We start from the raw sequence: 17190 nt of genomic DNA, 5'->3' as shown, positions 1-17190 counted from the left end.
TGATGTGACTTTTGTTAGAAAATAAGTGGAGTAGATGTGTTTGCTTCATTTCAAAGTTCCAAGCAGGATTTTTTTCTCTTCTTGAAAATAGGAATCCAAACTAGTGTGTTTAGAGTCAGTTGACTGTGCAATCTCTTAGTGGCAACTGAAACAGCTAAAAAAAATTAAAAGAAACTAAAACAACCTTTTTTTTTCCTGAAAAAAATTCCTCCTTTTCCTGGTATAAGAAGATTATCAAGTGTATTATCGCTCTGCGGCCATTACATGGCAGATAAAAAGCCCCCATTAATTTTGTGGGTTCCATCTTTTTTCCATTTATTTTAACTTTTTTTTATTATTTTATTATTATTTATTTTTCATTTATTTAAGCCCACGCTGAAAAGGAGGGCACAAGGCAAAGCTGTAATAGTTATTCCAGAAAGTGTGAAAACCACTTAGGGCAATAGTAAAAACACTTCAGGGTACAAAAAAGCTTGACTACATATTTCAGTTTTCGTCTTTGAAAACACAACATAAAATTGGGCTTAATGCTCCTTTTGTTTTGCACCTTGGCCTATGGTGTTTTTGCCCTGTGGCCTGCAGGGCGATAAGTGCGCAACACGATATAACCAGTGAAAGGTCCAGTTTAATTTCCCCAGCTCTGTAGAGCCAGGGTTAATTTAATCTCAAAACTCCCATTCGATGGGCTCTTCTCGGCTTGCGGCCTTCTCTAAACGGTGAATTATGCTGTTCAAGTTTGCTGCTTTCTTTTTCCTCAAGGTGTTGTCCCGTGTATTTCTGGAACTTGCGGTCTCAGAAAAACTGAATAAGCTCTGAATAGAGTTTCCTTTTTGTGAACTTGTACTTGGCACACTGGATAATTTCTCAGAATCTTCCTTAGCCTTATGGGAGCTCTCCTTTGCGGGGACCAAGTTTGAGGCAGCTGAGGTAGAGGCATGCTTTTCAGTAGAAGATTTTGATGTTGTTTCCAAACCTTCTCCAGAACATTGAGATCCAGGAAGGGAACTCCGACCTTGCAGCTTTCTCCTGCCTTCATCCCCTGTGTCGTCTGGGCTGCCTGGTCTCGAGCGGGTGTATTCTGTTTTCTCAGTAGATCCAGCATCTTCACTCTCGTCAAAAAGTGAGTCTGTGTGTCCTCCCTGAGTCTTTTTGCTTGCACTATGTAATTCATCTGCATCAAGGGCACCATGTTTCCCATCTATTGTGCTTTCCATGTCTACACCATCACAGCTATCTCCTTCAGAGCTGTGAGCTGCCCTGCTACTCGTGGCTGACGGGGAGTCACTAGACCCAATTTGCCCATGGGTACCTGCTTGAATTTCTTCAATGAAAAGTTCTCTGCGTATACGAGACCTAAAAAAGAAACAAACAAGATTGTTATAGTGGGAAATCTCTGCAACCAGACACACAAAAAAAGATGTTAAATAAGAGGCACAATGCTTAAACAATGGATAACAAAAAAGAATAGCTGTCCACAAATGCAATATGGTTAGCATGGTCTGTGGAATCTCTTTACTTAATTTTGAGTTCTGGTGAGTCAAAAATCATCTTGCAAAATTCATATTAATAAAATATTAGTTGATCAAAATGAAAGCAAATTAAGCTATATATGTTTGTCATCACACAGGAATCAGTGACTCTACATGTTCCAAAAAAATATATTTTTTTCTTGTTTTCTAAAATTAGCTTTATATATTCGCCTTAACCCCTTAACCCCTTAAGGACCAAACTTCTGGAATAAAAGGGAATCATGACATGCCACACATGTCATGTGTCCTTAAGGGGTTAAGGACACATGACATGTGTGACATGTCATGATTCCCTTTTATTCCAGAAGTTTGGTCCTTAAGGGGTTAAAGGGACACACTAAGCACCAAATCCACTGCCTCTTTTGTCAGGTTGCGTAAAACATTGCATTTTCCAAAAAAATAAAAATAAAAAAAATAAATGGAAATAATTACAATAAAAATAGACCCTGCCTCTATCCCCTGCTAGACTGCCACAAGAGGTGCTTGTTCAATGAAGGTTGTCACATTCGCTGTCATCGTGTATAGCAGGACTTGTCAAATTTCCCAAGAATTTAGGAGCCATGACTAGAGATTTAGGGTTCGTTAAACTTGACAAACAAACCCTCACACTATCCTACATAATTAAAAACCCTGACTTACAAAAGCCAAATGAGACAAACTATCTTCCAGAACTAATTTGTTGCACACCTGCACACATACGGACATTGCAAACCACTCCATGCCTGTTTTGCCTGCAAATGTTACTTCAGGTCAACTATGGGGCAGTCTCACTGCTCTTGATAAGTGTATTTGTTGCCTCATTCTTTACACTCCCTTCTCCATCCCTTGTTCCCTCGCTCAGGCACACCATGCGGAATCATGTTATTTTGTTACTGTTCTCAGTCTGTTTCGTCTATTTTTTCTGCTAATGCTGTTAATAACTATTTGCTGTCCGTGTCATGGCACATGACATTATTTTTTTCCCATTTCTCAATGCTCTGTGTCCTGGTTTACACTTTTTTGCATTGTTTTATTTTTTTTTTTCTCACTCTCCATTGCTTTTTGCACGATGCATTATTAGACCTCTGAATGAGTCCGGCTCGGCTCTCTGTTATCCTGTCCCTGATTTCTCATTGCCACATCTATTATTTTGAAGCAGCTGCACGGATTGCACTCACTCATTCTCCATCTTACTCTGGTCATATTCTGGCTTTTCCTCTCTATTTTCTGATTTTTCAATTGTTTTTGAGATTGCTTTCAATCTCATTACGGTGCAGTTACTACACTATTTCTATGCATATAACATTTTTTTTTTCTGTTTTTGTAAAGTTTATGTATCCTGTCTCTTGTAGTTGAGATTGTGTCCTTTACGGCCTTTTTGTCTCTCATTTTGTCTCTCATTCACAGCTCGCACTCTTTCAGTAGTGTTTGCATTAAATTCAAATGGATTTATCCTGCACTACTTTTATCTTCTCCCTGGTTGCCTTGTTCCCGCTATCACTCTTCTTAGTGCATGTACTCATGGTCACTCCTTCTGTTGCTAGACTTCTGTTCGGTTTCATTGTTATTGTTCTTGAGTGTACTGTTCTCAGGCTGTCTTTTATGTCACAGCTCTTGCTTCCTTTGTATTACTCGGTTTCGTGCTTTCCGTTGACCTTTATCAGTGCTGTCTGGCTCTTTTTTCAAACTACTGCCCATAAGCATTCTCTGTTGCTCACAATATTGTCTTTTTGCTCTTTGTTAACCCACTCACTTATTGTCTGCTGCATAGTCTAGTCTTTTTGACCTTTTCTTGCCCTTGTTGACCCCTTCCTTGCTTTAACCTTGCTCTTTTGTCCTGCTCTTTCTTTCATGCGCCTTAATGACAGCTACCCTGTATTACCATCACCATTTGAACTAAGAAAGGCATCTTCATATGTTTATGCAGTGTTAACTATCGAGAATTTAAACACATTTTATAATACAAGTAAATCTATTTAAATCAATGTGTGTTTGTGTGGAGGATCAGTACTAGGATTTACCTGTAATTGTGGAACCAGTTAATGACCGTGCTAGTTTTCAGGTTCAGCTGCGTAGCAAGTTCTTCAATAGTTTTCGGGGAAGGGTATGGCTTTTGCTGGTATGCCCGTTTAAGAGCTTCTTTTTCCTCAGGAGCCAACACCACTCTAGGTTTCTTTAGGTGATGCTGAGGCTGAGGACTTGACCCTTGGCTGTAGTCTATGCCCGTTGGAGGAGGCTCACAAGGCTGACTGTCACTTACAGAGCTGTGTCTTCGTTTCATGTATGCTGGAAGCCAAAGAACATTTTCACAAATTAGGATCACAGTATAGTTTACAGAATAACAAATTTTCCTAATATAAAATTAAAGTAATAAAGCACTCCAGGAGTTATTTCTTTTTTAATGATATTAACACCTTAAAGGGGGTCCTTGGTCACAACAAACCAGATTTTAAAGGTTCTAAGACAAAATGTAATGCTGTATGGATATGCAAATTCTACAACACAGTTGATACATTCTCAAGCAGCCACCATGCGCAGAACTGAAAAATGCAGTAAATGGCTACAATAAAGATTTGACTGCATTAGATGACACAATAAATAAACACATTGTAAAAGAATCACCCAAAATCACTAATTTGTATGAGGGTGCTAGCATCACCTTGTTCGTGTCTTTGTTAACTCCCACTTTAGATATTTTTAAAAACAAACTAGAAAGAGACTTTTGAAAAGATGTGGTGGCCAGACTAATTTAATATCATATTAAACCAATAAAGGTCACAAGGAAAACCACAGTATTACACAGGTTGCTATCCAGCAATTTGTAATTACTGCTTTGCGTTTAAAATTCAATTAAATAGAAAGAGGGCATGATTGTTTTTGCAATAATTGTTGCACTAGGTGAATGGTAGCTACTATCATCAAATTCCATTGCATGTGTTCAAGAAATAACGATCAACCCCATTCATATTAAAAGCACGTGTGATTCCTTTGTATTCGTTAGACTAAACAAATTGATGAAGACAAACTGTTCATGTAAGAATAGGTCTAGATATAGTTATGTGCTTTGACCACAAGGTGGCAGGATAGTACTGCACAATGTACAGAAGTGGAAAAGTCCAAAAATATACGTATTCAGCGTTGCTGAATATGTATTTGCAACCTTACTGATTTTGACCACTTGGGAGATCTTACGATTTTTTTCTATTGTTTTATCTTTGCCTAAATATCACAGATACAGTATCTCTTGGGTATGCATTTTACACTTTTATATTAAGTTCCTTAAATAGTCTCCATAATGAGAGCTCTCATTTCATTAGAAAATTATGTCAGACTCTTTACATCTCCTCTATAGGTTAGAGATTTAGGGATTCCAAATGTCACATAACTATTTTGAGGCCTCAATTTTTACAGATGGATCTGTGGAGTTCCACTGCAGGTTCCGTCAGGTTGATCCAATATGAATGCAGAATCTCCACGGCTACATTTACGGACTTGCCTGGACTTCACCAACTTAATACCAGTTTGCATGAATAGCCACTTCTTCATAATTTACTTCCAGAGATGTCTAGAACATAGTGTTATTCAAGCTTGAAATATACCTTTGGGTCGAAACATTGCTGTTGGACATTTTGGTTCCAATAAATTTGCCCAAGTCTTGGAGTACCTGGACCTTTTTTCTAGGAACTATTTCTAGGGTTTTGGTGCTGGGCCCTTGGTTCGGTTGCACCAAAGTCTCTAAATATGGATGAGTGCAGTTCCTAGTTTGGCTTTAGAACATGGTGTTAGAGATGGCTGCACTACATTAAGTTCCTTCTGCAGGAAAAGGTTCCATAGTACGGATTTTCAGCTTTTGCGGTTAAAATCTCACAGAATTGCATATCTCTTGGAAATCTTGGGGCAGCATCCAGGAAATGCCATCATTTCATCATCAACGCACTTATCAACACACACAGATCCACAGCATTAATCAATTTCACAAGAACTGTGGTTCAAACACACTCGGTTCTCTTGGCTGCTGTCTTTGCAAATCCTCACCTTCTAACGAAACCCAGACTTTCTGTGGTTGTCCAATTACAGACTTCCCAATGCAGCTCAATGAGAAACCTTTGCAAGGCAGGTGCTCTGAGCAATTGCGGTCTCTTGAGTTTAGATCCACTAAGCTAAACTATCTAAGCTAAACTATCAAGAAGTAACAGGAAATGTGGTCTAATTGACAGCCAGGGGGAGTAACAACTCTCAACTAATCCCTGAAGAAGTGAGCGCAAGACTCACGAAATGAGTAGAATTTGCACACCGAGATATCGAACAGAGCCTTTCTACCGCCGCTACATTCCGGCCTGCGATATCAATCAAGCTTTCTGGGCGAAGAGAACGTTTTACTCTTTACTTATTGCACTCATTTTTATTTTATAGATTTTTTCATAAGGAATAACTGTGGTTATCCTGCAGGATCTACATAATGTAGAGGACTCAACACACCTAAACTTATCTCCACATCACAAGGAGAAATCGGACCGAGCAGGAGTGCACTCTAGCTATCGGATACAGGTTAAATTTCGGATTTTCCTACAATGGCCATTTTATTTTATTTTATTTTGTATATACCTCCAGTAGATTTTATGTGGAGGTACCTTCTTATCCTTCTTAGTACCACTGGCATTTTCTACATATATCTATTGTATTTTATGCACATTTTTTTATTATTATTATTATTATTATTTGTATTCTTTAACCCCTTCAGGACCGGCCTGTTTTTGCGATGTTTGTACGTTAAGGACCAGAGCAGTTTTAACACTTTTGTGGTGTTTGTGTTTAGCTGTAATTTTCCGCTCTCTCATTTACGGTTCCCATACAAGTTATATATTGTTTTTTTCACGACAAGAAGGGCTTTCTTTACATACCAGTATTTATATTATGTCATATATTGTATTTAAAAAAAATAATAAAATATGGTGAAAAATAAAAAAAAAAAACATGTTTTTGGACTTTTACTTGAAAAATCTTTTACTTATCTACAAAAGCTAATGAAAAAAACTGCTAAATAGATTCAAAATTTTGTCCCGAGTTTAAAAACACCCAGTGTTTACATGCTTTATTGCTTTTTTTTGCAAGTTATAGGCCTATAAATACAAGTAGGAAATTGCTGTTTCAATATATATATATTTTAAATGTATCAATAGTGACATTGTTACACCGTTATCTGTCATAAATCCCCGAAACACACCTAACATGTACATATTTTTTAAAGTAGACAACCCAGGGTATTTAAAATGGGGTATGTCCAGTCTTTTTTAGTAGCCACCTAGTCACAAACACTGGCCAAAGTTAGCATTTATATTTGTTTGTGTGTTAAAAATGCAAAAAACGCTAACTTTGGCCGGTGTTTGTGACTAAGTGGCTACTAAAAAAGGCTGAACATACCCCATTTGCAATACCTTGGGTTGTCTTCTTTTGCAAATGGTATGCCATCATGGGGCTAATTCTCATTCCTTGGCTACCATACGCTCTCAAAGGCAACCTAACCAATCTGACAAATTTCAATAAAAAAAAAAAAGTAAAATCAAGCCTTATATTTGACCCTGTAACTTTCACAAACACTATAAAACCTCTACATGTGGGGTACTGTTATACTCAGGAGACTTCGCTGAACACAAATATTAGTGTATCAGAACAGTAAAATATATCACAGCAATAATATCCTCAGTGAAAGAGCTGTTTGTGTGTGAAAAATGCAAAAAACTTCACTTTCACTGACAATATCATCACTGTGATATGTTTTACTGTTTTGAAACACTAATATTTGTGTTCAGCGAAGTCTCCCGAGTAAAACAGTACCCCCATGTACAGGATTTAGGGTGTCATAGAAAGTTACAGGGTTAAGCACAGTGCTAGCAAATTAAATTATCTGGACTTTTGGCCTGGGTTGGCAGGCAGGTCCCTCAAATTGCAATCATTAAAATTACTTAATTAGGTAAAAATATTACATAAATATGCACGTAGAATTTTAATATATATACATATTTATATATTTGACGTCTACGTGTATATTTATGAAATTATTAATGTAATTTTGTATGTGGACATATGTATATTTCGTATTATTTTTATTTATTTATACATAGATATATATATCATTACATTCTAAGTGTATTTTGATATAAATATATATATATCAATATCAAAATACTGTTAGAATAAAATTGAATATATATATATAATTTTTTTTTAATTATTAAAAATTATTTTTATTTTTTGTTATTTATTTTTATTAACATATTTGTATTTTATAATAATATATATATACCATATATATAGTTATTATATATATTGTATATATTCGTGTGTAATTTAAATATAAGTGTATTTTTATATTAATATACGTATATATAAATATAAAAATACACTTAATATGACATTATATATATTATATATATATACATATATTATATATAGGTATATATAGATATAATACATGTATATATATCATATATATATACACATATTATTATTTTTTTTACACTGATTTCTTTTTTTTTACACTTTATTTTATGATTTTTCACTTGCAGGGAGACTGCCTGTCAGCACAGACAGTCCCCCTGCAGGCAGATACACAGACCCCTATTGCGGTCATGTGATCGAGTGATCACATGGCCGTGGGGTCCTGATCTGCCGAGGGGGGACTGCCCGGGCAGACAGGCAGTCCCCCTGGACCGGGAGGAGAGCTGATCGCCGCCGTGGGACCGACGGCGATCAGGTAAGTTGCCCAAAACCGTTATGACGGTTCAGGACCGTCAGCGGTCCAAACGCACGTTTTACCGCTGACGGTCCTGAACCGTCAGCGGTCCTTAAGGGGTTAATTTTGCTGTGCTCAGAATTTACAGACAAACTTGCAGTGCGTAGGGCTTGTTGAGCTCGTAGCTGTGTGGACAGGATCCGGCGTGTAGAAGTGTGCTTATTTCTCGCGTGCTGCAGTACAGGCTTTGGATGTGAGAGCTGGTTATGCGTCAGTTTGGCAGCGACTTGCGGTGGAGGAGAGCAGTTTTCCGATTCTTGTGACCAGTGACCTTGCGTGTTGACTTAGTCGGTGCCATCTTATGGCTTTTTTAGTTTGCGGGACTACGGGACTGCGAGTCTACGGCTTTTGTGCGTGGGCAGCACCTTACTTGAGTACTTAGCTGGAGTCTGGGCAGTCGTCTCTTGTCTGTTTGCCAGTTTTGCCCAGAAGGCTTTGAATATGGCATCCAGTTGTCTCAGGATATCGGGCCTTTCTGCACCATTATGGGGAGAGCACATGTTGTCCGCTAGGCAGTCTCCCTGGGGTGGGCCGGGGGGGGGGGGGGGGGGGGGGGGGGGAGGGAAGGCGGGAGAAGGGGGACTGGATATCTATGTCTCCATGTTGCCGATGTGAGGGCGAGGAGAGCGGCCCCTCTCCCCGGCTACATCACCTGCAGGCCGCAGCATGCCACCTTAGGCTCGTGTCTGTGGGAAACTCTCGATTGAGGTGTCAGGAGGTTATTCTGGGTAGCGCACTCCGGCATGTCTAGAGGCATTATTCTGGCGAGTATTCCCATTAATTCAGCATGAGTAGTGGGTGCCCAGCCGACATGTGACTGCTCAGCTAGCTGGTCAGGTTTTGCCTCCCCTACTCATTTTTTTTTTGTGTCATTTTATTTTACTTGTCATTTCTATTAGAATAACATGCATTATATTTTCACAACATATAGTCTTTTGCGCTTTCTTTAAATATATATATATATATATATATATATATGTATTAATGATTTCTCCATTTGAAGGCAGCATTAGGATTTTCACATGTGACAGTAACATCGTTTGTATATTGATTATTGATTTTTAGCACCACAGCTGTAGCATGGTTTTACCCTTGGAGTTGTTATTAACCCCAAGGTTTCTTTTTATTTTCTATTGAAATCTGCACTTTTTGAAAAAAAAAAAAAAAGAGGGCACACAATTCACATATAAAACACTTCAACAAGCTAAAGTGTTTAAGGGTGTGGAGTGTCCCTTTAATTATTCATTTATGCTGTATAGATCATACCCTGCAGGCTGACTAAATTATGTGCCATTTAGGACTTACATAACTTTGCATATGTAGCTCAAGCCACACTTTCCTTGTTTGTGACTCCTATAGCCTCCATGGAAAAAAGTTTGATGTTCAATAGTTTTCGGGGATTACTTTAAAAGTTCTTATCTTCTGCTCTTTTTAACTCTAATCACACACATAGAGGCTGCCACAGGCTCAAGTTTGCAATTAAAAGAGAAGGAGAAATGGACGTATAAACTCAATGTGCAAGAAAAGTTTAAGAATGAAACCTCTCTTTCAGGAAGTGTGTAGCGAGGCTGTGTAAGTCACAGGCTAGGAAGGTGTGGCCATGGCTATATAAACTCCTAAACCGAAGAGATTTGAGAGCAATGAAACATCAGGTGGACAATCTAACGATCACTTGATTTAGCAAAAGATGTTTTGGTAATTAAAGTGTCCCCTTAATATAGTGGTTTTGGTGCACAAACACTGTCTTTATTTATCAGAATTGTAAACATTGCCATTTCTAAGAAACTTAAATGTTTACATGGGTATGAGAACATTTGTCACCCAGCCACTGGAGGCATTTCCTCATTAAGAATTTAAAATCGAAGGTCTTTATATTTGCCGTCATCACACACAGCATTATGACGTTGAACACTATTACATTCTCATAGAAAAGGATTAGATACATTGCTTCTGTATGAGAAGCATCTAACTGGGAGTTGTGGTAATTACTGTTAATACATGCTAGGTCCCCAAGAGAAGCACTGGATTCGCTAAAATAAGAGAAGGATAATGACTTCCTTGAAGGCAGAGCAGCTGCTCCATGAAGACTGACCCAGTAATAGATTGAAGAAAAGTTTTATGACAATTCTTTCACTTTTTGTAATAAGGGTGGGGGGGCTAAGTGGAGAGGGTCACCCAAGGAAAAAAATGCCAATTTGTTTTGTTTCTGAGCACACAGTTCCTCAGAGACCCCTGTTAAATTTTCTGGTCTTATTATAATTATGAATCTATATAGATCAAGGAATTAAATAACGCATTATTCTTTCATATTGCCAGTAGATGGCTCTATGACACTGAAGTTAAGAAATGTTTTCTCCTGTGTGAACTTATTCTATAGACACTGGGCTAGCTCTACTTGTCTGGTGATCCTGCCCCTCTTATTTTTCATCTATGAGCAACAATATTGAAATATATTTTACTACTTGCCGTCCCTTCGATAATTATGCATTTGTAAAGATTTAAATATAATGGATACTTATTTGAAGACAGTCTACATCTTTCAAGCTAATTTATATGTTCTCTGGACACTTATCATGATTTTGTTGAACTGTTTAGGGAAAGTTTTACAAACACTGGGGTCATCCCCTGGAGCCTTGATATCACCCCCTCCAGGGCTGCCTTGATAATGCAGAAATTACACATTTACATGGCCAATGTTAATACAACCTGGATGGTGGTCTATCCCACCTGGATGGTGGTCTATCCCACCTGGATGGTGGTCTATCCCACCTGGATGGTGGTCTATCCCACCTGGATGGTGGTCTATCCCACCTGGATGGTGGTCTATCCCACCTGGATGGTGGTCTATCCCACCTGGATGGTGGTCTATCCCACCTGGATGGTGGTCTATCCCACCTGGATGGTGGTCTATCCCACCTGGATGGTGGTCTATCCCACCTGGATGGTGGTCTATCCCACCTGGATGGTGGTCTATCCCACCTGGATGGTGGTCTATCCCACCTGGATGGTGGTCTATCCCACCTGGATGGTGGTCTATCCCACCTGGATGGTGGTCTATCCCACCTGGATGGTGGTCTATCCCACCTGGATGGTGGTCTATCCCACCTGGATGGTGGTCTATCCCACCTGGATGGTGGTCTATCCCACCTGGATGGTGGTCTATCCCACCTGGATGGTGGTCTATCCAACCTGGATGGTGGTCTATCCAACCTGGATGGTGGTCTATCCAACCTGGATGGTGGTCTATCCAACCTGGATGGTGGTGAGAAGCTAAGCGTGTTTAGGGGATGGTTAGCCCAGTGATTTCATTCTACCAATGCTGTCTAAGATTGATGGAATTGACTTTCATGAGGTGGACCTGTTGTACGTATATTTCTCCTTTAAATAGTTACTCCAACCTCCATAACTGTTTCTGGTTTTAGGAGTGGTCATGATGGTAGGAATCTTTATGTGCAGTGTTTCTGCTTGAAGCACAACATATACAAAGAAATATGTATTTTTGTGCTGGGGACTAATTATAACTCGGGTACATTTGATTAAGACATGCAAGAACTCTGTTAACAGATGACTAATGTAAAGACTGTGCAAAAATTACATCTGCCGTGAGTGCGTAGGTAAATATGTTTTCAGCTTCTATCCCTGCAAGGCAGCACTAAGAGGGCATCGACAAGAGGTGTGCTCCCTCGCTGCCTCCATACATTGAGAATTAAATAATTTTTAAAATACACTCCTCGTCATAACCCACTCTCTGAGTCAGAGTGCTTGCACGTACAGTTCGTGGTACTCTTGGAGAAGCACTTGATCACAGAAAGTGATGTAGCATGATGGACAAGCTACAAATTCCCATTGGGGCATTTTAAAATAAAATAAAGGAATCATAAAAGGTCAACTGGCTGTGTACTCAAGGCCTGCGGCTGATTCCCATGGCACTGGGTCTGAAGATCGGCCCTGTTCTATGGAGCTGTGATATACCTACAGCGGGAATAGGCTGACCACCATTTGCGGAGACCTGTCACCTCACAGCACGCTTACACTTACCACTGCACCCTCATCTTCTCTATGTTAAATTTGTTAACTTTACTTTGAATCTCTGATTCAGGTTCTCACCTACCACTGTATAGCAGTGAGCGTTAAACGATAATGTACTACATTATGCCATAATACTCTTGTTTTTTAATGCCATAATACCAACTGAATTCTGCTTATGTCTTTAGAGGTGTCTGGGGTGGATACAACTCTGTTGTCCTATAATCTCATGCATGTCTACATATATCTTGCGGTGTAATGTTTGGACATGTGTACTCCATCTACTTCGGTTACTCCAAAACTTTCAAATGCCCTACAACTGCTATGGTCTTTGATATGTTTGCTCTTGCTGTTGGGGCATCGCAAGCATGCTGTATTCTAATGCACAACAAAAATAAAATATATAAAAATATAAATAAAAAAAGGGCTGGTTTAGCCCAGTAAGTGCATTTTATTTTTACTTTGTAAATCTTTGTAGAATATATAAAATTAGTAAAATAAAAAAATAAAATAAAAAAATAAAATAAATATACAAACATGCAAAACACAAAACACAAAATGCCACACATACACACAGATGCATGCATGCACAAAGGTACAAATTATACATACACATGCAGCTACCTTTCTTTTCCATACGTTTCATATCCATGAGCTTGTCTACGTTATTTGGATCGTTGAGCCATAGCTGCATCCGTACAAATGGCTCTCTTCCTTTCAAGCTTAATTTATGCCAGGGCTTTGGCCGAGCTAGCAAATCAGAGACTGAGCCTTGAGTAAGGCCAAGGATGGTTTCTCCAAACAGACGTTGACCTGTAAAAATGATAACATTTCCTTTAAATAATGGACAATAAACTAATTTCTATGTCAAAGGTATTTAAATACAAGGTCTATTATAATTGCTGGCAAAAACACAACTCCGATGAACCAGTGTCAATCATTTTCGGCCTTTTTTTGGTTGGCAGATTACTGTCTGGTAACTGAATATCTTATCTTATATATGTTGCATGGCAATAATGAAGAGAGAAAGAAAGTTACCTAAATTATTGTCTGTTAAAACCTCCTTCACTCTCTTGGTGATGCCATATGTGTCAAGTTCAGGTGACATTGCCACGAGTTCTTGGATGCTCAAGGATGAATGTCCAGGGAATGGGAGTGGTGTTGCTGGCTGGGAGTCACATGCAGTTGCATCACTAGATTCTTGTGCCTCGCCTTCTTTGCTGGTCTCGATCGTAGGACAAGGTTGCTGGACCAACTCAGTCAGACTCTTAACCGATTCACTTGAACTCATCGGGGACTCTGGAGCAGGACTGCAGCTGGTCGAGGACTTTGGAGTGCTGTCTGTACAAACAAAAACATCAATGGTTAGACAATGTTGACATTGCTACTAATTGGTAAACACGACAACTTTCCATTATGTTACTTTTACAATCAAACAATTACACTTTGCAGCTTATGGTAACACACGTAAACTTTGGTAATACCAAATAGCAAAATATCAAATATGGCAAAAACATATATCATATCTGAAGGCTTCCAGCAGAACCCAACTGCTTCCAGTTAATTTATAAAGACCTATACTTGATTACGCATAAATCAATACCTAATGTGGGTCTGTTTGTTATGTTTGAATTATTTGTTGTAAGCAGCACAAATGGTCACTATTACCCACTATGCCTTAAATTTATACCCAACTTAGTGATGTCAGTTTAAATTCATCAATACTGGGAGAAGCGACACATAAATGGTGGTAGCTGCAATCGGTTGCGGAGTGGTATTGTAACTCCCACTAATCTCAAGCATGTGAAGACAGGACATGAATGGTTTTGAGGTTTTTAACTTGAATCTAGGTCAATATTTGGCAGATACCTTCAGTCTTTATGAAGACAACAGTAATACAGTAGTCATGTAAAGCACATATAATACAATAGCCAGGAACCAAGAAACTTAATGCTAAAGAATGTGGCCTTGGAAGATAAACAAGGAATTACCTTTAATAAATCAACAGCCAATTTTAAAACCTCAAAACCATACATGCCCTGATTGCTTCAGATTAGCGGGATTTATTAATCACAATGTAATTTACGAGGTACAGCCTGACTTGATATTGTTAATATAGGAGCCAATGTTAATAATGCACATTAAATTTGCAATCAATTCTATTTTAATGTTATTCTAAGGGCACAACATTCTGCTAGTAATTATTTGCTTTCCTCCTAAAAATCACTGTAATATTTGAAGACCTCATCTTCATGGATGAAACGTGCCTTGGTTGCTATGGATATATATATAGCATATATATAGGATATATATAACAGTTTTATGTACATCTTTGAGCAGGAATATATACTTACCCCATTCCAAGAGAATATATTGTTCTATAAACGTTTCATAGATGACATCATAATGATTGGGAAAAAAGGAGGATCTACCCCTGAGCAACTGCTGGAATATGTCAACGGTACCGACACAGCGGTCCGCCTTACCATGACGACGAATGAACAAACGATCGACTTCCTGGATATACGGTTGTACATAGAACGTAATAAAATAGCATACACACTATATAGTAAGCCAACCGACAGAAACACTATCCTGCACGCTGACAGCTACCATCCAAGGCACTTAAAGAATTCCCTTCCACAGTCCCAATTTCTGAGAGTAATTAGGAATAACTCGAATGAAATCAACAGGCAACATCAACTGAACGAAATGTGGGACAAGTTCTTGGCTCGGGGGTATAGTCCCATCATACTACAGCAAGCCCTGAAGAAAAGCCTGGAAGTGGCTCCAAGACAGAACTCCAAGGTGGGAAGACTAACATTTCCCATCACATACACAACAATCTCTAATCGCATCAGGGAATCTACTAACCGCAACTGGCGTATGATGTCAAATGACACCAGCTTACCAAGCCAATTTCGACAGCCACCAATGATGTGCTACCATAGGGGTAAGAACCTAAGGGATTTACTGGTCAAGACGGACCCCACACATTGCTATAACCAACCGACTACCCATTCGAACCTGGGATGTTACAGATGCCTTGGATGCGTAACCTGTAGCCACATGATTCCGTGCAAAACTTTTGCCCACCCACATACGGGCAGAAAATACACCATCAGACATAGACTGACCTGTACCAGCGATCATGTAGTGTATAAATTAGTCTGCCCGTGTGGACTAGCCTATGTGGGCAAAACTGACCTTCCACTCAGGGAGAGGATGCGCAATCATCGTTCGAATATCCGCATAGCGTACAGGGACAAGGGCTCTGAGCTACCAGTGGCCAAGCATTTTTGGGAAAAAAGCCATCCCCTGCCCTCTATGAAGTTTACAGCGATAGACCATATCCCACAGCCACTTAGAGGCGGCGACCGGAAAAAACTTTTATTACAAAGAGAACTTCATTGGATTCGGACGCTGGACACAGTCCAACCCAAAGGCCTCAATGAGAAGTACACTTTGGGCATTTTTCTATGATTGGACATTATGGTGATATTGATCTGCGATAGACTTTATGTAAATAGTTGTGTAAATAGTTGTGTGAATAGTCGTGTAAATATTCGTGTGGTTACTAAATTTGTCTCACCCACTAGTACTAAATTTGCTTCACCCACTAGTACTTAAGCAAATGACCCCAGCACTATTATTCCCATACCACTAAGTAGTATGTTATGGATAGTATGGATACCAAGTGTGGGCTGACCTGAATGGCCTTACTGCCACACCGCTAGACCTCTTTTATTATCTCACCATGACTAATTTACTAAGTCATAATGCCTTAGGACATCGCTATGAGCATATCATAGGCAAACTACTGTGCCTTGCACTGTTATCATATTGTTAGGCAGTTATGTATACATGCCCAGCGGTGTTATGTTGGCCGACCAGGCTTGGCTCATTGCCTCATCGTTCTGCAGATGTTTATACATGCCACTAATACCTTGCTATGTTGTTATACAGCCATGTAACTCTAGGTCCACAACACAAAAAGTAAATATGCCGTTTGAATATGCCCTAACCCCTGCCTCCTGTGTACAGAACTGTCCTGAACTGGTTGCCATGACAATATGCAAACGCACGCTGACTCGCGTCCCGGCCGGTAACTATGGTAACGGCCGACGCGTAGAGAGCACACACAGCAGCAATCCGTACAGCTGCAGAATACTTGAAACGGAATAAATTTTGCCCGCGATTTTCTGGCGCCCAGGCAGTTCGATACACAGGGTGAGGGGTAAGTCCCAGCTGTATCGTATGTACTGTATTTTGATTTTAATTGGATTAGAACCGTTTAACTTTGCTATATATTCTGTTACAATTACAATGCACTGTTATCCTGACGAAAGTCCTGACACAGGACTGAAACGTTGAAGTTTTCATGGCAGTTGCCGAATAAAATTTACTTATTTTCTACATTGAAAGAAGTCCTTGGAGTGCTTTTCCTACCTTTGATCTCTATAAATTTTGCTGACAAGCACCGGGCTATACCTACATCTTTACAGGAGTGCAAGCATTGGACAGTATTATATATATAAATATATATATATATATATATATGATAACAATTCTGTAGAAAAGTTTTAAAAGTGAAGTAATTGCCATGGAAACTAACAGATTTCTCTGCGGATTGTCTAGCAATACCCCACTGCCAGAGGTATCCAATCGCCATGACACTATGTCAGTCACTGTGAACAGATGCTCTTTCCTGTAGGGCATTTTTGGTGGCACAAAAAGTGCATCAGTGCATGCCAATTGCGGCATAACATGGTTATTGCAGGATATCTCAAGCATAACACATTCAGCAATAGCGCTGGAGAGCCTGCACTTGCATTAGAACCCTGTACCTAGCGGTCACTGAAT

At 39.3% G+C, this 17190-nt stretch overlaps 1 protein-coding gene across 2 annotated transcripts in view; it reads right to left on the bottom strand.

Moving 5' to 3' along the window:
* CUX1 (cut like homeobox 1) overlaps nt 1–17190 on the bottom strand; it is a 337454-nt gene that overhangs the window by 83447 nt on the left and 236817 nt on the right. Inside the window, exons 21-24 of one of the 2 annotated variants that reach the window (XM_063449907.1) lie at nt 13366–13668; nt 12952–13140; nt 3530–3794; nt 370–1353 (exon numbers count right to left, since the gene is read on the bottom strand). The exons of the other annotated variant lie outside the window; for it this stretch is intronic. Coding sequence (XP_063305977.1) covers nt 666–1353; nt 3530–3794; nt 12952–13140; nt 13366–13668 — 1445 coding nt within the window. The 3' untranslated portion in view covers nt 370–665. Of the gene's footprint in view, nt 1–369; nt 1354–3529; nt 3795–12951; nt 13141–13365; nt 13669–17190 lie in introns of those variants that run through there. 2 annotated transcript variants of the gene reach the window in all.

This window comes from Pelobates fuscus, chromosome 1, assembly GCF_036172605.1.
Source record: "Pelobates fuscus isolate aPelFus1 chromosome 1, aPelFus1.pri, whole genome shotgun sequence".
Classification (NCBI taxonomy): Eukaryota; Metazoa; Chordata; class Amphibia; order Anura; family Pelobatidae; genus Pelobates; species Pelobates fuscus.
The sequence above is the reverse complement of the archived record's forward strand: the minus strand, read 5'-3'. Positions and strand labels throughout refer to the sequence as shown.